Source organism: Scyliorhinus torazame, chromosome 11 (assembly GCF_047496885.1).
Source record: "Scyliorhinus torazame isolate Kashiwa2021f chromosome 11, sScyTor2.1, whole genome shotgun sequence".
Lineage (NCBI taxonomy): Eukaryota > Metazoa > Chordata > Chondrichthyes > Carcharhiniformes > Scyliorhinidae > Scyliorhinus > Scyliorhinus torazame.
This window is the reverse complement of record NC_092717.1, coordinates 12,209,568-12,231,488: the sequence shown is the minus strand read 5'-3', so window position 1 is coordinate 12,231,488 and position 21,921 is coordinate 12,209,568. Positions and strand designations below refer to the sequence as shown.

Genomic DNA, 21,921 nt, shown 5'->3' with positions numbered 1-21,921 from the left:
CAACTATTTGCATCACCCTATGTTTCACATACAGGGGGGATTCTGAAGCCCCAAATACCTTCTCCTTTTCCTCAGTCCATTTACAAATGTTGCCCCATACAACGTCATTGCTTACGCACGGCGTCACTCTCACAGAACAAGACTTTCCAAAATCACAACATGACCAAGTCTTTAAACTTGATTTGGATAAAATTTAAACGAACATTACAAATTGCGTTTACTCATTTGGCCAGGAAGTAACAATAATAATCTTTATTGTCACAAGCAGGCTTACAGTAACACTGCAATGATGTTACTGTGAAAAGCCCTTGGTCGCCACATTCCGGCGCCTGTTCAGGTACACGGAGGGAGAATTCAGAATGTCCAAATTACCCAACACGTCTTACAGGACTTGTGGGAGGAAACCGGAGCACCCGAAGAAAACCCACGCGGACACGAGGAGAACGTGCAGACTCCGCACAGACAGTGACCCAAGCCGGGAATCAAACCTGGGACCCTGGAGCTGTGAAGCAACAGTGCTGACCACTGTGCTACCGTGCCATCCACGGTATCTGGCGAGGCATTTGGATTAGCCAACAGGAGCCACCCGTAAAACTGCATTGGTATTTTAACAGAATGCTAAACGGCTGCCAATTCCCTGGCCATTTGTGAATGCACAGCTCACATCGCCTTAGAAACAGCTTTTAAATGTTCGGGGCGAATGATGTGATTCGTTGCTTTCCAAACTTTAAAAGAAATTTTTAGAGTACCCAATTCATTTTTTCCAATTAAGGGGCAATTTAGCGTGGCCAATCCACCTAGCCTGCACATCTTTTGGGTTGTGGGGGCGAAACCCACGCAAACACGGGGAGAATGTGCAAACTCCAACAGACAGTGACCCAGAGCCGGGATCAAACCTGGGACCTCGGCGCCGTGAGGCAGCAGGGCTAACCCACTGCACCATCGTGCTGCCCTTAGAAACAGCTTTTGAGGTTGTTGAGCAGTTGTCAGGGCAGCACATAAGGAAATGCAGCCAGTACAACCTGAAAGAATCCTCAGGTAATAAATAAAACTTACCTCAGGTTGCCTATATGACAGCATATAGAATCGTTTTACAAGGTTAAACTGTTGTTTAGACTGTGACATTTGTGGGAAATAGTGAAATAGGCGGTGCAGATGCTAATAAGGAAATCAACAGAAGTAAAGCTTTTGTGGTATTTTATATAAGTTGTTAGATCGTTTGAGCATAAATTATTTTGTTAAGTTAGATCCAAGTGCACTGATGCAACTAAAATCAATCTCTCTAAATTGTACATTTGAATATGGTTTGAGAAGCACTGGCTTGCGTTTAATATTTCAGTTGAAATATTAAATGGGACAATAGTAGTGTTTCTCTTCGACTGGCAAATGAGAACAGAATTCTGATGCGTCCACTTCATCACGTTGAAATGATCAGGTTCATTTACAAGCCTGCAAGGGGACCAGGGAGGGACCGATGGAAATTCCGAACCCTGCTGTCCACAATATCTCAGCCTCTTTGTAGGGGGAGTTGCTGCCACGTCACCAGCAAGGGGAAAGGGCAATCATAGCCTTTCCAGACAGTCCCTAGAGCCCGCAAGCAGCTGGTTGTGGGAGCTGGGGTGATCTGAGGACAGGCTATGCCCCAGCTACCTCAGCGGCTGAGAGGTGGACGAAAGAGGGAGGACAACAGTTTAAAAATAGAGTTAAAAAGCCCTCACCATGAGAAAAGTATAGAAACGGATAGGGGTCGAACACACAGCCAACTCTGCCTCCAGTGTTTTATAACAGGGTTAGGAAGTTTCTTCTTTGCAATGGCTGTTGGGGCTAAGGGGGAGCTGGGGTGGCAGCGGTAGGAATCGCAATCCAATTTTCCATGGATGCAAGTTCACAGTACAAAACTATGTTCAAACCAGCAGGTTATGTCAATCAAGAAAGGTACAATGATAACACACTGGCGTAGTGAAGCAAGTGGTTATTTCCTGACATTCAGGTTCAGGGGAAGTGGGAAAATATATGCTGCATCAAACTCATATTGTAGTTGGCGTGTAGAATTATTGGGCATGGATAAGACATGAAAGGCGAGAAAATATTCTACTCTATAGAACAAGTGTATATAATCTTTATACTCGCAAAAAACAGACAGGGGAGAAAATATAATAAAAGTTGCATTATTTCAAGATTACTGTGAAACAAATTCTTTTTTTAAACAATAGGGTTAGAAGAAAGAATTTTGAAATATCAGGCAAATTCAGGTAATTTAATTTCCCATCCTAGTCATAAAGATGTTCTGAAAATATCATTTCACACTTTGTTAGAATTATAGATATTAAATTGTGCGTTAACGTGGCTTTAAATCTAGATGAAACCAAATAACTAAACTAAACCAAAGGACTAAACAACATAACGGGCTACAAACCGAAGCCGAACAGTATCTCTGGCAGCAGCGCATCCCTCCCCGATGAACTCAATGCATTCTATGCTCGGTTCGAGCAGGTAACCAACAATCCGCTGTCGAGTGCCCCAGCAGCCCATAATTCATCCATACCCACCATCACAGCTTCCGAAGTCAGATTGGCCTTCCTGAAAGTGAACCCGCGGAAGGCGACGGGCCAGGACGGGATCCCTGGTCGTACACTCAGAGCCTGCGCAGACCAGCTGGCAGAGGTATTCGCGGACATCTTTAACCTGTCCCTACTCCACTCCGAGGTCCCCATCTGCTTTAAGAAGACCACCATCATACCGGTACCAAAGAAGAACCAGGCAACGTGCCTCAATGACTACCGTCCAGTGGCCCTGACTTCAGTCGTAATGAAGTGCTTCGAGAGATTGATCATGAAGTGCATCACCTCCATACTCCCAGAATGCCTTGATCCACTGCAATTCGCATGCCGCTGCAACCGGTCCACATCAGATGCCATTTCCCTGGCCTTACACTCATCCCTAGAGCATCTCGAAAACAAGGACCCCTACATCAGACTCCTATTTATTTTTTATTTTTTTAAATTTTTAATTTTTAAAAATTTTTTACAATAATTTTTATTAAAGGTTTTCATAAAATATCAATAACAAAATGAGAAAGAAAAAAGAACCCAACAGGGTTAAGTACAAAACACAATCTAAAAAAACAACCCCCCCAAACCCCTCCCCCCCCCCCCCTGTACCTAAATAATAAATTAACATTAACACCCCGACTTAAGACAACAGGTGTATACACCCCCTCAGATCCTTCCAGTGTAAATAACATAAGCAAAAATAAAGTAAACCCCCCCCACCCCCCGAGCTGCTGGTGCCATTGACCAATGTCTAGCATTCTGCCAGAAAGTCTAAGAACGGTTGCCACCGCCTAAAGAACCCTTGTACCGACCCTCTCAAGGCGAATTTCATCCTCTCCAATTTAATGAACCCTGCCATATCGCTGATCCAGGATTCCACGCTTGGGGGCCTCGTATCTTTCCACTGAAGGAGAATCCTTCGCCGGGCTACCAGGGACGCAAAGGCCAGAGTTCCGGCCTCTTTCACCTCCTGCACTCCCGGCTCCTCTGCCACCCCAAATATTGCTAGCCCCCAGCCCGGTTTGACCCTGGATCCTACCACCCTCGACACCGTCCTCGCTACGCCCTTCCAAAATTCCTCCAGCGCTGGGCATGCCCAGAACATATGGGTGTGATTTGCTGGGCTCCCCGAGCACCTAACACACCTGTCCGCACCCCCAAAGAACCTGCTCATCCTTGTCCCGGTCATGTGTGCCCTGTGCAGCACCTTAAACTGTATGAGGCTGAGCCTCGCGCACGAAGAGGAAGAGTTCACCCTCCCTAGGGCATCTTCAATCTCCTCTCCCAACGCCTCCTCCCACTTACCTTTCAACTCCACCACCGAGGCCTCCTCCTCCTCCTGCATCACCTGGTACGTTTCCGAGATCTTCCCCAGTCCCACCCACCACCCCCAAGAGCACCCTGTCCTGTACTGTGTATGGCAGTAGTCGTGGGAATTCCACCACCTGCCGTCTGGCAAACACCCTTACCTGTAAGTACCTGAAAGTGTTCCCCAGGGGGAGCCCGTACTTCTCCTCCAGCTCACCCAAGCTCGCGAACTTCCCGTCCACAAACAGGACCTCCAACTTTCGTATCCCTGCCCTGTGCCACCCCGAAAACCCTCCACCTGTTCTTCCTGGGGCGAACCGGTGGTTCCCCCGTAATGGGGTCCACGCCGAGGCCCTAACTTCCCCCCTATGCCGCCTCCACTGCCCCCAAATTTTGAGGGCCGCCACCACCACCGGGCTCGTGGCATACCTCCTTGGAGGGAGCGGCAGCGGCACCGTTGCCAGCGCCCCCAGACTCGTACCCACACAGGACGCCGTCTCCAGCCTCTTCCATGCAGCCCCCTCCCCCTCCATCACCCACTTGCGCACCATTGTCGCATTGGCGGCCCAGTAGTACCCACAGAGGTTGGGCAGCGGCAGCCCCCCCTATCTCTACTCCGCTCCAGGAACACCCTTCTCACCCTCGGAGTCCCTCGCGCCCACACAAACCCCATTATACTCCTGTTAACCCGCCTGAAAAAAGCCTTCGGGATAAACACGGGGAGGCACTGGAACAGGAACAAAAACCTTGGGAGCACCGTCATTTTGATTGACTGCACCCTACCCGCCAGGGACAGCGGCAGCGCGTCCCACCTCTTGAACTCCTCCTCCATTTGCTCCACCAGCCTTGTAAAGTTAAGCCTATGCAGGGCCCCCCAGCTCCTGGCCACCTGGACCCCCAAATATCTGGAGCTCCTCTCCGCCCTTTGTAGTGGGAGCTCGCCAATCCCCCTCTCCTGGTCCCCTAGCTGAACTACGAACAGCTCGCTCTTCCCCATATTGAGCTTGTACCCCGAAAAGTCCCCGAATTCCCTAAGGATCCTCATTACCTCTGGCATTCCTCCCACCGGGTCCGCCACATACAGCAGCAGGTTGTCCGCATAAAGCAACACCCTATGCTCCTCCCCAACCCGCACCAACCCCTTCCAGTTCCTCGACTCTCTCAGTGCCATAGCCAGGGGTTCAATTGCCAGTGCGAAGAGCAGGGGGGACAGGGGACACCCCTGTCTCGTCCCTCGGTGCAACCGAACGTACTCGGACCTCCTCCTATTTGTGGCCACACTCGCCATCAGGACCTCATACAACAGCCTAACCCACCTGACAAATCCCTCCCCAAACCCGAACCTCTTCAGCACCTCCCACAGGTACCCCCACTCTACCCTATCGAAGGCTTTCTCAGCGTCCATCGCCACCACTATCTCCGCCTCCCCCTCCCTCGCCGGCATCATGATAACGTTCAAAAGCCTCCGCACATTCACGTTCAACTGTCTCAACTTCACAAACCCTGTCTGGTCTTCATGGATGATCTGCAGCACACAATCCTCAATCCTCGTGGCTGAGACCTTCGCCAGCACCTTGGCATCTACATTTAGCAAGGAAATCAGTCTGTAAGACCCACATTGCAGGGGATCCTTGTCCTGCTTCAGGATCAAGGAGATCAGTCCCCGGGGGTAATGCCCTTGCCTCATTGAAGGTCCTAACTAACAGCGGGCCCAACAGGTCCATATATTTTTTATAGAACTCGACCGGGAAACCGTCCGGCCCCGGTGCCTTCCCCGCCTGCATGCTTCCTATCCCTTGATCAGCTCCTCCAGCCCAATCGGGGCACCCACTCCCTCTTCCACCTTTGGAAACCTCAATTGGTCCAGGAAACAGCCCATCCCTCCCTCCTCCCGTGGGGGCTCGGATCGGTACAATTCCTCGTAGAAGTCCCTGAAGACCCCATTGATGCCAACCCCACTCCGCACCACGCTCCCTCCCCTGTCCTTAACTCCCCCGATCTCCCTAGCTGCATCCCGCTTCCGAAGCTGATGCGCCAGCATCCGGCTTGCCTTTTCCCCATACTCGTAGACCGCCCCCTGGGCCTTCCTCCACTGCACCTCCGCCTTCCTGGTGGTCACCAGGTCGAATTCGGCCTGGAGGCTGCGCCTCTTCCTCAACAATCCTTCCTCGGGTTCTTCGGCATACCTCCCGTCTACCCTCACCATCTTCCCCACCAGCCTCTCCCTCTCCCCCCGCTCCTTGTGGGCCCTGATGAAGATCAGCTCTCCCCTCACCACCGCCTTCAGTGCCTACCATACCATCCCCACTCGGACCTCCCCGTTGTCGTTGGTCAGACTCCTATTTATTGACTACAGCTCCGCCTTCAACACCATAATCCCAGCCAAGCTCATATCAAAGCTCCAAAACCTAGGACTTGGCTCCCCACTCTGCAACTGGATCCTCGATTTTCTGACCAACAGACCACAATCAGTAAGAATGAACAACAACACCTCCTCCACAATAGTCCTCAACACCGGGGCCCCACAAGGCTGCGTACTTAGCCCCCTACTCTACTCCCTGTACACACACGACTGCATGGCAAAACTTGGTTCCAACTCCATCTACAAGTTTGCTGACGATACGACCATAGTGGGCCGGATCTCGAATAACGACGAGTCCGAATACAGGCGGGAGATAGAGAACCTAATGGAGTGGTGTAGAGACAACAATCTCGCCCTCAATGCCAGCAAAACTAAAGAGCTGGTCATTGACTTCAGGAAGCAAAGTACTGTACACACCCCTGTCAGCATCAACGGGGCCGAGTTGGAGATGGTTAGCAGTTTCAAATTCCTAGGGGTGCACATCTCCAAAAATCTGTCCTGGTCCACCCACGTCGACGCTACCACCAAGAAAGCACAACAGCGCCTATTCTTCCTCAGGAAACTAAGGAAATTCGGCACGTCCACATTAACCCTTACCAACTTTTACAAATGCACCATAGAAAGCATCCTATCGGGCTGCACCACAGCCTGGTGTGGCAACTGCTCGGCCCAGAACCGCAAGAAACTTTAGAGAGTCGTGAACACCGCCCAGTCCATCACACGAACCTGCCTCCCATCCATTGACTCCATCTACACCTCCTGCTGCCTGGGGAAAGCGGGCAGCATAATCAAAGATCCCTCCCACCCGGCTTACATCCCTTCCAACTTCTTCCATCGGGCAGGCGATACAGAAGTCTGAGAACACGCACGAACAGACTCAAAAACAGCTTCTTCCCCACAGTCACCAGACTCCTAAATGACCCTCTTATGGACTGACCTCATTAACACTACACCCTGTGTGCTTCATCCGATGCCAGTGCTTATGTAGTTACATTGTATATGTTGTGTTGCCCTATTATGTATTTTCTTCCCTTTTCTTCCCATGTACTTAATGATCTGTTGAGCTGCCCGCAGAAAAATACTTTTCACTGTACCTCGGTACACGTGACAATAAACAAATCCAATCCAATAAAATAAAGCTTTGAGGTGTGCAAGATTCTGATGTATTTTCCAACACCTTATGATTCTTATGCTAAATTTCTATGCATTTGAGAAATTACAACTTCTTAGCAAGTAATGATCAAAAATGTCCACATAGGGCACAGTGGCGCAGTGGCGAGCACTGCTGCCTCACGGCGAAGAGGACCCGGGTTCGATCCTGGGCCACTGTCCATGTGGAGTAAGCACATTTGCCGCGTGTGTCTCACCCCCACAACCCAAAAGATGTAGGTGGATTGGCCAAATTTCTAGGTTACTGTAAATGATCTCAGTTGTCATATGCCCAACAAGTGTATAAGAACTGCAATCATCCTCAATCTTTGTGTCTAATAAATAGCAATTTGGATGGAGGGATTAAAATGCACAGGTTAAATTATGCACGCCCTTCTGTTATTAAAATTCAGAATGAGGTTGCGAAATTTATAAATAAATCAGGTTGCTAATACAGTTCAACCGCACAACACGCCTCCAACATTTTGCTCTCTCTTCCTCTGATACTTACCAGTTGAAATAATTTGCTGCTCCGTTATCAGTCAGCCTTAAGACAAATTTGACGCAATTAAAGATGAGTCATATACAGCACAGGTGGTGGCCATTTGGCCCATCGTGCTGGTGCTGTTTCTCTGAAAGAGCCAGACAATCGTCCCACACTCCTACTCACGGTCCTACAATTCTTTTCCGTTTCACGTATATGTGCGATTTCCTTTTGAAAGTCACTATTGAATCAGCTCCCACCGTTCTTTCAGACAGTGCATTCCAGTTCATCATAACTCACCAAGCGGAAAAAATAATTCTCACCTGACTCTGGCTTTTTTTGCCCGTTAACTTAAATCTCGCCCCTCCGTTCATCAACCCTCCCACTGATGGAAAGTTTCCACCCCGACCCTCCCACCACCCCCCCATCCATTCTACCAAAACCCCTTAGAACTTTGAATACCTCCATTAAATCCCCTCCTTACCTTTCTTTCCAACACTTCTCAATATGAACCGGACAAAATCTATTTAAGGAAAATTTCCGTCTTACCACCACTGTACATTGTCCACACGGTCAGAACTATTAACTGTTGAATACCTGTGTGAATTCGATTGTGCCTCTCCAGCTGGCTGGGCTTAGCAAATGCCTTGTCACATGATTCACATTTGTATAGTTTAGGTTTCTGACTGCTAGGTGAAGGTCCAGGTTGGTGCGTCTGAAGATGGTCCTATTGATCAAAAATAACATTTCGAATCTTTACAATTCCACAACACACATCAAGTACTCAACGCTTCATGCAAGTGTCGTAAATGCATAATTATGGCGTAATTTTCATCAGCACACAGCAAAGTTTCGGTATAGCATCATGTCTACAGGGACTGGCCATTCCACCCAACATGCCTGTGCTGCGATTCACGCCTCCGCTTTTTGTATGTAACCCTGCAAGTCCGTTGGCCTCAAGTGCTTTCCAACACCCGTTTAAAACTGATTGGTAGAAGGTGCTTCTGCCAACTTTTCAGCCAGAGGGTTCCAAACCCTGCCAACACCCAGAAAATAAAAATCTCATCTCACCTCCAGATACTTTCCCAATGATTTCAAATCCACAATTCCGTTGACCCACTCACCAGATAGTACATAGAACATACATTGCAGAAGGAGGCCATTCGGCCCATCGAGTCTGCACCAACCCACTGAACTCTCACTTCCACCCTATCCCTCCAACCCAATAACCCCTCCTAACCTTTTTTGGACACCAAGGGCAATTTATCATGGCCAATCCACCTAACCTGCACGACTTTGGGCTATGGGAGGAAACCAGAGCACCCGGAGGAAACCCACGCAGGCACGGGGAGAACGTGCAGACTCCTCACAGACAGTGACCCAGCGGGGAATCAAATCTGGGACCCTGGCGCTGTGAAGCCACAGTGCTAGCCACTTGTGCTACCCTGCTGATGTAAAGTTGTGTTTTGGTTACTCTTATCAAAACCGCTCCTCATTGTGCAAACCTCTTTTAGGTTACCTCTTAATCTTCTCTGTTCAAAAAAAAAAAAAAAAGTCCTAACTTTTCTCCATAACCCAAGATCGCCCCCGGCATCCCGGGTAATATCCTGGTAAGCCTCCCCTGTGCCCTTTTCGGTGGCCTTTGCACACTTCCCAGATTGTGCCCCGATCACTCCAGCTACGGTCTGACGTGTAATTTGCAGAGCACTAGTCAGGCGCAGCTCAACAGTTTAGCGGGTACACTGCACGTTTTGGTGATTGGCCCTACATTAAATGTATCAACAGGCACATATTCCAGTTCTGGCTAGGTGGAACTTAGCGTAAAACACACGGCCTGCACTTTTCTGGCATCATCTCATTTGTGCAACTACCCTGCAACTTGAGGCAGCTATACCAGCGTTCTGGATGCTAGCTTAATGGGGAAATGCACAAAATTGGGAGGACCCAGCCCCAAAAAGGGCAAATATTAAGAGAGTTTTTATAAAGGCCCAAAATAGGTTTGAAGTATTTTTCAGCCTTTGTGGGGAATGGCATTTGTGGGGAATGGCTGCTGGTTTAGGTGGTGGTGACCTGGTTCACAGGTTTGAGTGGTGTTACAGGAGGTATGAACACCACTGCTCCATGTTAAGGAACGTGACAATGGGCAAACAATACTGTTTACCACGACACAAGACCATCCTACAGGTTGATGCCGGACACGTATTCCACCCCTGCCATTTACTCATGCGAATTCTCATAGTCCACTGTACAGATTTCATGCAAACTTAATTACAGCCGGACATACATTCAAGATGTAATGTACAATTGATAGCCTCATCACCCACACCTTTCAACTGCTAGTGCCTCTTGATAATAACTTTCATTTATATAGCACCTTTAACACAGTAAAATGTCTCCAGGAGCTTCACAGGAGTGATTATCAAACAAATTTTGACTCCGGATTACATGAGGAGATACTAGGACAGGCGGCCAAATAGTTTGGCCCAAAGGAGGAGAGGTAGAGAGACAGAGATGTTTAGACATAAAAGGCTAGAAATAACTTAAAAGTGCAAGGTAATGTCCTGCTGCTGCACCAGCTTGAAAGGATGGGGTGACGCCCAGATGAAATCTTTGCAACATGAGTAGCAAGTTCAATAGGTTTTCAATTTTATTCAATTACCTTGAGATGGGCTGCTCGTTTGAAGGCTTTACTGCAGACGTTGCATATGTGGATTCTTTCCTCCCCATGGGCTTCCCGGCAATGTCGACGGAGCATGGAGCCTGAAGAGAAGCTTTGGCTACAATTGGGACAGTGATTTATCTGGCCCTCATCATCTGTCTGACTGTCCTCTGTAAAACTAATCGTTGTCTCAGTGACCTAAACCAGAAGGTACAAATTCAGTTCATGATGATTAATAGCTGGTGCAAATTTTGTCAGAATGGCAAATGTGCTAATAGCATCCAATTTTCTTAGTTTTGGCGATAATAGTTCTTGCTATCTCATGAGCACAAGTGAAGGGAGCACAAAGTTACAGTGAACGTGAAAATCAGAGGGAGAGAGACACAAGAGGTCTAAAGGTAAAGCAAGTCCAATGTGTAGCCATGTGTCTGCAGGCAAGTAATGGTGTAGCCTGACAAATGATTCATCGTTTGATTGCTGACCTGTTTTCTGACTGATATGTTCCTTTTCCATCCTGGAGGAATCCGCAGCGGTATAATTCCATGAACACCCTCTCTGGTACCTCCCACACAGTGGCTATTCTACCTGACTGGCCTAAATGCCCCAACCAATCTCTGCAACGTCCTCCAGCCTCACAACACTCCACGGTCGGCATGCCCCTCCAATTCTAGCCTCTTACACATCCCCGACTTACTTCACTACACCACTGACAGCGTGTCTTCAGTTCTCAAGGCTCTGGAATTCGCACCCTACATCTCTCCACCTTCCTTTCCTTCTTTTAAGATGTTTCTCTGAACAAGCAGTCCAAGCATTTGTTTGTGAGACTCAGGTGGCAAATTATGTTTGATGGTCACTCCTGTGAAGCTCCTTGGGATGTTCAGCTTCGTTAAAAATGCAAGATAAATGCACATTGTGGTTTCCTGACATTTCGTGCTAGTAACTACGCTAACTTGCAGGAATCACTACAGAAAAGAAAATGGACTATGGCTGGTTTACCCTGACCTAACCCTGTGGGTGTTGAGGCCACCTGTAACATGAGCTGCTACTTCCCCAACCGAGATCAAAAGTCTAGAAATTAACTGATAACTACTGGTGTGGATGACACAATTATTCCCTTGTGAAAACCCACAGTGGGAGTGGAATTGTATCGCTTGACCATTTGTGCACTTAAAAGAAAAAGCTTGCAGTTGCATAACAACTTTCAGGTCATTTTCAAAATACTTCAAAGCCAATTAATTGCTTTTAAAATGTAGTTACACTTATGTAAACACACCCACGGCAAATTTAGACTCTGGTCTCTCAAACCGCAAATTAGGCGTTTAGGTGACTACTGAGGTATGTTGACTAAGGCATTGAAAAAACTCAGACACATGCGATGCAAGTCCCACCCCTCATGCACCGACCTCCGCATGCAATCAAATTCTTAGCCTTCAGTGTTTGGTATTACTGCTGAACATCTCAGATGCTGCCAGTTTGTCGAATAGCTTAAACTCTCTGACACTTGAGACAATGTTTGTTAACTTATAAATGTAATAACTGCTGTTCCAGCTGAATCGGTAAATACTTGTCACACTTTTTCTTTGAAGGAGTTTGCGCTCAGGATCAAACTGCTGGTGAATCCAGTGTGAAGGGATATAGAATTTTTCTGCAACAACTACTCCACATTTCAAACTATTCTACGGGAAGGACTTCCACTATCCCGCGCATCAGCATGAATTTATTTTATAACATATTGATGGTCCTACCCAGAGCTATTGACCTCCCCGCAAGAGGCCGTACTTCAAACCTGTTGGATTGGATGACTTTCTCCAAGTGTCACTCATCTAGCCCGTCTCTTCCTGCTTTCCCAACCCTTGGATGGTCAACCACTCACTCCGCCCTCTCCCTGTTCCCTCCATCTCGAGTGGTGTGATTACTGCTTCAAAGCCCACTCCTGGGCATTCTCCGTATCTCACGTATTAAACTTGACTTTAAGCAATTTCGGTTGAAGGCACTTCCTGCAGATGTGTTGGCCGGAAAAAGAGTTGCTGCTCAAAACTTACAAAAACAGCACATCATTGTCCCATCCCATGCTGCACTTTATTCCAAATGTTGGTTAAGTTACAGTGAAGTTTATATTCTTCATCGACCCTTGCATTTCAATTACATAGAACATACAGTGCAGAAGGAGGCCATTCGGCCCATCGAGTCTGCACCGACCCACTTAAGCCCTCACTTCCACCCTATCCCCGTAACCCCTCCTAACCTTTTTCTTTTGATCACCAAAGGCAATTTATCATGGCCAATCCACCTAACCTGCTCGTCTTTGGACTGTGGGAGGAAACCGGAGGAAACCCACGCAGACACGTGGAGAACGTGCAGACTCCGCACAGACAGTGACGTTGCGGGGAATCGAACCTGGGACCCTGGCACTGTGAAGCCACAGTGCTATCCACTTGTGCTACCGTGCGGCCCATTTCAGTTAAACTACTCTGCTCCCCATTCCCACTCTAACCAAACTCCTTTTTTTCCCCCAAGTCTCTGTTGCTATCTTGCAGGATGCTCTATGCACAACCAGTTAGGAATAACAGAGTAGCATGCCAAACTATGCTGCTCCTCATGGCAATTCATTCGGGAATTCAATCTTAAATTTCTTCATCTTATTGGATGAAGTAATTCAGTAATGCAGAGAGACTACAGGAGTTGGGATTATTTTCCTTAAAGCAAAGAAAATTAAGGGGAATTTAATGGAGGCGTACAAAATTATATGGGGTCTTGATAGCAGAAAACTGCTCCAGCAGGCACAGAGGCTTCAGATTTAAGATAATTGGCAAAAAACAACACCACTGAAGGATAGGCAAGGGAATCTATGTGTGGAGCCAGAGGAAATGGGCGAGGTACTAAATGAATACTTTGCATCAGTATTCACCAAAGAGAAGGAATTGGTCGATGTTGAGTCCGGAGAAGGGGGTGTAGATAGCCTGGGTCACATTGTGATCCAAAAAGACGAGGTGATGGGTGTCTTAAAAAATATTAAGGTAGATAAGTCCCCAGGGCCTGATAGGATCTACCCCAGAATACAGAAGGAGGCTGGAGAGGAAATTGCTGAGGCCTTGACAGAAATCTTTGGATCCTCGCTGTCTTCAGGGGATGTCCCGGAGGACTGGAGAATAGCCAATGTTGTTCCTCTGTTTAAGAAGGGTAGCAAGGATAATCCCGGGAACTACAGGCCGGTGAGCCTTACTTCAGTGGTAGGGAAATTACTGGAGAGAATTCTTCGAGACAGGATCTACTCCCATTTGGAAGCAAATGGACGTATTAGTGAGAGCAGCACGGTTTTGTGAAGGGGAGGTCGTGTCTCACTAACTTGATAGAGTTTTTCGAGGAGGTCACTAAGATGATTGATGCAGGTAGGGCAGTGGATGTTGTCTATATGGACTTCAGTAAGGCCTTTGACAAGGTCCCTCATGGTAGACTAGTACAAAAGGTGAAGTCACACGGGATCAGGGGTGAGCTGGCAAGGTGGATACAGAACTGGCTAGGCCATAGAAGGCAGAGAGTAGCAATGGAGGGATGCTTTTCTAATTGGAGGGCTGTGACCAGTGGTGTTCCACAGGGATCAGTGCTGGGACCTTTGCTCTTTGTAGTATATATAAATGATTTGGAGGAAAATGTAACTGGTCTGATTAGTAAGTTTGCAGACGACACAAAGGTTGGTGGAATTGCGGATAGCGATGAAGACTGTCGGAGGATACAGCAGGATTTAGATTGTCTGGAGACTTGGGCGGAGAGATGGCAGATGGAGTTTAATCCGGACAAATGTGAGGTAATGCATTTTGGAAGGTCTAATGCAGGTAGGGAATATACAGTGAATGGTAGAACCCTCAAGAGTATTGAAAGTCAAAGAGATCTAGGAGTACAGGTCCACAGGTCATTGAAAGGGGCAACACAGGTGGAGAAGGTAGTCAAGAAGGCATACGGCATGCTTGCCTTCATTGGCCGGGGCATTGAGTATAAGAATAGGCAAGTCATGTTGCAGCTGTATAGAACCTTAGTTAGGCCACACTTGGAGTATAGTGATCAATTCTGGTCGCCACACTACCAGAAGGATGTGGAGGCTTTAGAGAGGGTGCAGAAGAGATTTACCAGAATGTTGCCTGGTATGGAGGGCATTAGCTATGAGGAGCGATTGAATAAACTCGGTTTGTTCTCACTGGAACGAAGGAGGTTGAGGGGCGACCTGATAGAGGTATACAAAATTATGAGGGGCATAGACAGAGTGGATAGTCAGAGGCTTTTCCCCAGGGTAGAGGGGTCAATTACTAGGGGGCATAGGTTTAAGGTGAGAGGGGCAAGGTTTAGAGTAGATGTACGAGGCAAGTTTTTTACGCAGAGGGTAGTGGGTGCCTGGAACTCGCTACCGGAGGAGGTAGTGGAAGCAGGGACATTTAAGGGGCATCTTGACAAATATATGAATAGGATGGGAATAGAAGGATACGGACCCAGGAAGTGTAGAAGATTGTAGTTTAGTCGGGCAGCATGGTCGGCACAGGCTTGGAGGGCCGAAGGACCTGTTCCTGTGCTGCACATTTCTTTGTTCTTTGTTCAGAAGGGAGGAGGAGAATGCTTTTGACTCCGAGTTATGATGATCTGGAAAATAGTGCTCGGGAGGGTGGTGGAAGCTGATTGAATTGTGGCTTTCAGAATTGAAAAGGAAATGCTTGTAAGGCTATGGGTAAAGAGCAGGGGAGTGCAACCAATTGTATGGCTCTCCAATGTGCCAGTGAGAGGGGTGCTGGGCCCACTGGCCTCATCCTGTGCTGCATGATTCCACAAATCACTGTACCATACCTGGTATGAGGCAGTCTCCTCTTGTGTACCAGCTGAGTCCTGTGGTGCCTGGCTCACCAATATCACCTGCGGATGAGCGGATCCAGGTTGGCCTGGCAGAGTTGGATCAGGGACCACTGCTGGAAATTGTTGCCCCTGTTTTTAAAATGGACCAGACATTATTCCAACAACAAGTCCTCTATTGCTCTCCTATTGTTAACAGTCTTGTAGATAACAGGCGGGATTCTACGGTCCCCCAGCTGTGTGTTTCTCAGTGGCGCATCATTCGCTGGTGGCGGGATTCTACCGTCCCGCCGCTTGTCAATGGGATTTCCCATTGGAGCCACCCCACACCGCTGAGAGACCCATTGGCGGGGTGCGCTGTCAGCGGGAAAGAGAATCCCAATGGCTGGAGAATTCCGGTCAACGTAATTTAATTTCTAATTCAGTCTATATACTCTATATTAGATGTTTCACTCAGTTTTAAAAAACTGCTTTAAATCATTTATTGCCATTAACTTCACAGCAAACAGTAGATTCTGCAGCTTTATCAAGAAAGCATCAATAGTCTATTTAAACGTCAGGACGCAGGCATTCTAAAATACCCGTAAGCAATTTCTGAACCATCACATCATTATCTGCAGGACCAGCTACAGAATGCTAATATTTCAAACGATCTGATGTGATCAACAGAGTCAGTATATCTATCTGATCTGTGCATTTGCTGCTGTGAAACTGTTCAGCATCTAATTTTTGGTTGAAACCATTTGGTTGCCCTCAAATCCCTTCCTTAGAATCAGCATATGGGCCATAATGTTTGGATGTAAATATGTTCATCTCCCTCAGCTCACTTCACCTTCATTCTTATAAAGCTGCTTGAGGGGATCGGTGTTGTAAAGCTCTTTGCTGCACCATGAGCAAAATCTAGATTTTAAATTTCTAATTTTTGTCCTTAAATCCCTCCATGGCCTTGCCCCCATCTCTGCAAACCCCTGGAGCCCAACAATCCTCAAAGACCTCTGCGCTTACCGAATCCAAGCCCTTTGCATTTTCCTCCATTTCTATCGCACTAACCGCCTAATGATGTTGCTTCGAGTTTCGAAGAATGAGAGGCAATGTCATTGAAAGTTACAAAATTCGTATAGGGTGTGACAGGGTAGATATGGACAGGATATTTCTTCAGGCTTAAGTCTAGACCCAGATGACACAATCGCAGAATATGTGGCTGACCGTTTAAGACTGAGATGAGGAGGAATTTCTTCACTCAGAATCTTTGGAAATCTCTACCCCCGAGGGGTGTGGAAGCTCAATCTGAGAATGCTCAAGACAGAGATCAGAGATCAATTTCTGGGTACTAACAATACCAAGGGATATGAGGATAGTGGGAGAAATGACAGAGGTAAATGATCAGCCATGATCTGTTTGAATAGTGTGGCAGACTTAACAAGCCGAATAGCCTTCTCCTGTTCCCTATGTCCTGAGCTGCCGCGGCCTGATGCCCTGGAATTTCCTCTCTAAATCTCTTCACCTCTCAACCTCTCTTTCCTCCTTTAAGATGTTTTGAACAGTTTGACTTAGCTCTTGGTCACATGCACTAATATCTCCTTATTTGGCTTGGTGTCGTCTCATGTTTTTCAACGCTGCCGTGAGGCAACTTGGGATGTTTTATTACATTAAAGAATATAGAAGTACAAGTTGTTGTTGCAAGACAGAGTTGACCTTCTACACAGACAAAGGTTGCCATTGAAATGAGAATGACCACTCCACCACCACCACCACCACCACTTCCACCTACCTAAATCCACCTTACACACACCTTCTTTTAATTTGAGAAGTTCATTTGCTCTTCTATGTGACCCTGAGTCATTCAGCTTAGGCCATATGCTGTTTTACCAGGAATATCACGATGAAAACGCACTTGCTATATCTATTGAGACATTCGCTGCTGGTGAACTCCATATAGCCACATGGCGCAAGGGAGGATATATCCCATAAAGCCCATTGTAAATACCAATATATTTTTTGTACTGTTAAATGACAACTATATAAATGTTCAGTAATGAATGCTTTACTATTTGGAGGTGCCCTGTTGGTTCGCCCTTACCTGAGCAGCAATGTTGAGTGTGACTGTGTCTAGACTACCAGACAGCATGCTCTGTGTGTCAGTCAGAGTCAGAGTAACACTGCCTTCCCCACCGACATTAGCAGGTGACATCTCCAGGTCCTGGGTAGAGACAGTAGCTTGGGAAAGGGATGTAGTGAGGGAAGATGCCAAACTGCTTACAGATGAACTCAGCTCTGTAAGGGGTGTAAAACCAATGCTGAATCAATTTCAGTATCTCAGTGGAACTAAGAACATATGCTAAGCAATCTACTTTTATTCTTCATTCATTCATTCCTTTTCCAGTGCATGACATTCACACTCCCTTTAGCTCAAAGGAGATCTGATTTAAGAGGTATAATCAAAGCCAGAAAATGTCGATCAAACAGAATTTTGCCAGTGGTAGTTTGTTCCAACCAGTAATCCTTGGAGGATAAATACTTGAAGTTAATCAGATAGTGACTACAGGTTTTGCTGAATGTGTGCTAATTCTGCATTAATGTTTTAAATTGCGTTTGGCTGCAAAACAAGGATCCACAATCTCGGACCAGGTTTTGTGTGATGGTTTACTAAGAATAGTGGTGTTATAGTCTGCCAGTTATTCATCGCAATAATGGCAAATAAAGTAAAAATTCCCCCGACAGCAAAAGCTGGGGTTCCTTTAATTGAAATTACTTTGGTTTACAAAGCACACTTTGCTCAGAGATGTGAGGGCGGCAGGGTGGCACACTGGTTAGCACTGCTGCCTCACAGCACCAGGGACCCGGGTTCAATTCCGGCCTCTGTGACTGTCTGTGTGAAGTTTGCACTGTCTCCCTGGGCCTACGTAGGTTTCTTCCGGTTTCCCCCCACTGTCCAAAGATGTGCAGGTTTAGTGGATTGGCCATGCTAAATTGCTCTTTAAGTGTTAAGTACCCAAAAGGTTAGGTAGGGTTTTCTTTCCAAAGGCCAGTGCAGACCCGATGGGCCAAATGGCCTTGTTCTGCACTGTAGGGGTTCTATGGCGAAGATTGGTATATTTAAGTACCCAATAACAATATGCACATATCTCCTCGGATTTAAAAACAAAATGACTGTGCATATAGCATAAAATGTACATTGTCGATGAAAGGATTGCTTAAACACCGTCGCCTCTCCCCTGTTCACTTCCTACTGTACCTGGTATGTTGGCACTAGTTGTGTTAAGAGTGGTTCCCTGATTCAGGAGCTGGTCATTGCTAATGGTCAATGTGGCAGTACTATGATGATTATTCACTGATGTTTCCAATTGGATCTCTCCATTCATTTCGCCGTTACCAGTAGTGTCATGCTGCTGAATGATATCCTGACCTGATCAGGAGAGAGAAGGGCGAGAAATTTTAAAACAAAATCCACGCAAAACATTCAAGGTAGTGCTTTTATCGCATTACCCCAAATTTCAATAAAACACATTTTTCTTCAATAATTTCACTGCAACTAATGTACATGAAAAGAAAACTACCAACTTTACAAAATAAATTTTTTACACATTGCTTTCCAACAATGCATTGGTTGGTTTATCCGTGCTCATTACAAGCACATTGCATGTATTGACTTGGATATGATACAGGGTGAAGTTTGTTCCCGCATGTGGAAGTACACCATTGATATTCACAAATCAGAAACAATCTTGAAGACCCTTTGTACTTCCAACAAACATCATGCCCAGTGATCCCTGCCCACCACCAAACAAATTCAAGGCCAAATACATGTAACTATTCACAGGTTACACACTCTCTGCTCCAGAATTACATTAAGATAAAGTCCAGCAGGTTTATCTGGAATCACTAGCTTTCGGAGCGTAGCTCCTTCATCACTCATCCGATGAAGGAACTACACTCCGAAAGCTAGAGATTCCAAATAAACCTGTTGGACATTAAAGTGGTGTTGTAAGACTTCTTACTGTGCCCACCCCAATCCAACGCCAGCATTTCCACACCAGAATTACATATCAGTGCTTTTTGGTTTCTGTTGCTAATATCTACAACACAGAAACAGATCATTCATACAGGTTTACATGAGTATTCATGTTCCACACAAGTCTCCTCCAACTCCTCTTTGTCTCATCCAACTCCTCTTTGTCTCATCCTATCAGCGTTATCAATCTATTTTTTCTCCCACCTGTGCTGACCTGGAGAGACAGCTGTGTAATATAGCTGGAGAAACAGACTAAAGTTAACAATTTATTTTCGATTGCAGAATTAATCAGGTATATCAAATTGCTTCACTATTCGTTAATGTTGCTTAATGATCTCTCCTGTTAGCAATGAAGGGCTGTTGCCTTTTACTCTCATATTATTGTGCCATACATTGGTCACTTAATAAAATAACAGCATATGACAATCTTACCTTAAATTTATGAATTAGAGTAAAAACAATGACAAATTTTCACTTGGGAATATTAAAAGAAAAGGCTTTCACCATAATTTCCATTTACATTTAAACAAAATGTTCCCCAATTGCATTAGTTGTGAAAATGTATCTTTTTTTTATGTAGAATAGATTTTGGCAGCTCTCTGGTATTCTATCATAGATCAGTGAATACAAAACAAACAAAATAATTATCATTAAAGAAAAAGATCACATTAATCCCATTGCAAACAAATTAAATTAAAACATTTTACAGCAACTTATTGCTGCACATCAATCATTAATTATTTAGTTAACATGGCACAATCCGACAGGATACAGCCTGGGGAAGAGGGGCAGTTCCTTCTGTACAAGTGCAGCTTCCTATATCACAAAGCTTCCACATCACCAGATCCTTTCAAACCGTCCCAGGACCCCAGTCGCATCAAAACCCTAATGTGTTACTTTGCATGGTAGAGGTGCCCAATGTAGGTGGAACCTCTCCCGAGGTCCCCAGTCCCTATGCCACAGTAATGATGAACCCTACACTTACAAGATGCAGCACTTCCTTTCCGGTGCTTTTGGAAAGAAAGCATCTGATGGACAAGGCACAGCTACTTTGAACGTGAGATGTCACAGATGGCATATATGGCGGCAAGAACATCAGGGCTACATGAACAGAAGGAGCTTGCAATTGTTCATTAATTATGCCAGTGGCTATTATCCATGAAGCAGCCACAATGTTTTCAGCGTGTAGCAGTTTATGGGAACTGCATTATTGGAACGTTTTCTTAGGTGACCAGTATCATCCATGATTGATAATCCCAATGAAACCCCCTCTAGCAGCAGAGAAAGTCATTGAGTACGAGCTCCCCCTCTGAGGGACAGGGAGCCCATGGGTCTCTGACAACCTGCAATATAAAGGTCGGCCAGGTTTGGAGCTGACACCTCCAACCCTGGTGAGATCTGAAGAGTATTGTACACATCATTACTTCGTAAATAAAACCAGTTTCTCTTATCAACTTGCCTCGGATGCGTCTGTGGTCGCTAAAGATCAGTTTGCTCCTTTTTATGACACAGAAGCTACCATCAAAGCTTTCCCAGCCTAGTGTGTTGCAGGCCAAACTTTTCATGTACCAGTAGCACATTAAAATTAGGGGAGATTTCTGTCTCATTGGTCATGGTGGCTTACCACGTGAGCTGCAAAAAGCTGCACAATGAACTAGGCCAACCCCAGTTTGACAAATCAGGGCTCACATCTCACTGTTAAAGTTGTGGAAGTTTGAGGAAGCTGGCAAGTGCAGAGCTAACTTAACATTGGCGTTTGCATGTACATTAAATATGAAAGTACCAGGTTAAAAGCTGCACTTGAAAATCAATGAGTAACCCCAAGAACATGAACTCAACATTAGTGCAATTTGGTAATTGCAACTCTTCAAGTGAACACAAAAGGGGGTGAAAATATTCCAAATTTTCCAATTCATTTGCTTTGCAACTAAATAAATTATGACAATAAAGTTACTACCCACTGAATGAAACTGCAAGCTTTATTCTTTTAACATTGCACATTCTGGATGAAAAGCAGCGTTCCCAGTTAAAAATTATTCTAAAGGAATCAGCAACCAGTCTGTGTAATTTTGCACAAGTTATGGACCACCTACAGGAGACCGTCAACACCAGAATTATTATTCTTCCAAAACACATGCAAGTCAGTTTTACGTTTGACATGCTACCGACAAATCAAGGAACACCTCAATGAAGCTGTCCATAAGCCAACAGCGCAAAAGCATTAACTTTGACTCAATTCATTTACTACAGCTGAATTTGTACTTGCTGCTTTCTCTGCCAGCAATCAGCGTGTGACGGACCAATGACATTGTCATGGGAAACAAAATCTCACTAAAAACAGTTCCACTGCGCTGCATTCATATGCCAACACTATTTATGTATCAAAAACAATCCATTTGATTACAAAATGAGCATGCCTTCACAGTATCCTGCACATACGTCATGCATTGTAAGGCGCATTTAGGCAGGAGGTGTGATGGTGTTGCGTTTCAAATCATAGTTTATTAACCCACTTTTCCAGTTTGCATATTAGTTAACCTTGACACCTTTTCTAAGTGCTAC

At 46.0% G+C, this 21,921-nt stretch overlaps 1 protein-coding gene across 8 annotated transcripts in view; it reads right to left on the bottom strand.

Annotated features, from left to right (window-relative positions):
* LOC140385126 (zinc finger protein 236-like) overlaps positions 1-21,921 on the bottom strand; it is a 177,663-nt gene that overhangs the window by 9,775 nt on the left and 145,967 nt on the right. For 7 of the 8 annotated variants that reach the window (XR_011933295.1, XM_072466956.1, XM_072466958.1 and 4 more), the window contains 5 exons: positions 18,583-18,753; positions 17,428-17,621; positions 15,345-15,479; positions 10,515-10,712; positions 8,453-8,582 (listed from right to left, as the gene is read on the bottom strand). Coding sequence is in view for 7 of the 8 variants with exons in the window: in XM_072466956.1 (XP_072323057.1) it covers positions 8,453-8,582; positions 10,515-10,712; positions 15,345-15,479; positions 17,428-17,621; positions 18,583-18,753 (828 nt within the window). In the remaining variant the exon portion in view is untranslated. The remainder of the gene's footprint in view (positions 1-8,452; positions 8,583-10,514; positions 10,713-15,344; positions 15,480-17,427; positions 17,622-18,582; positions 18,754-21,921) is intronic. The other variant, XM_072466961.1, reaches the window with a different exon arrangement.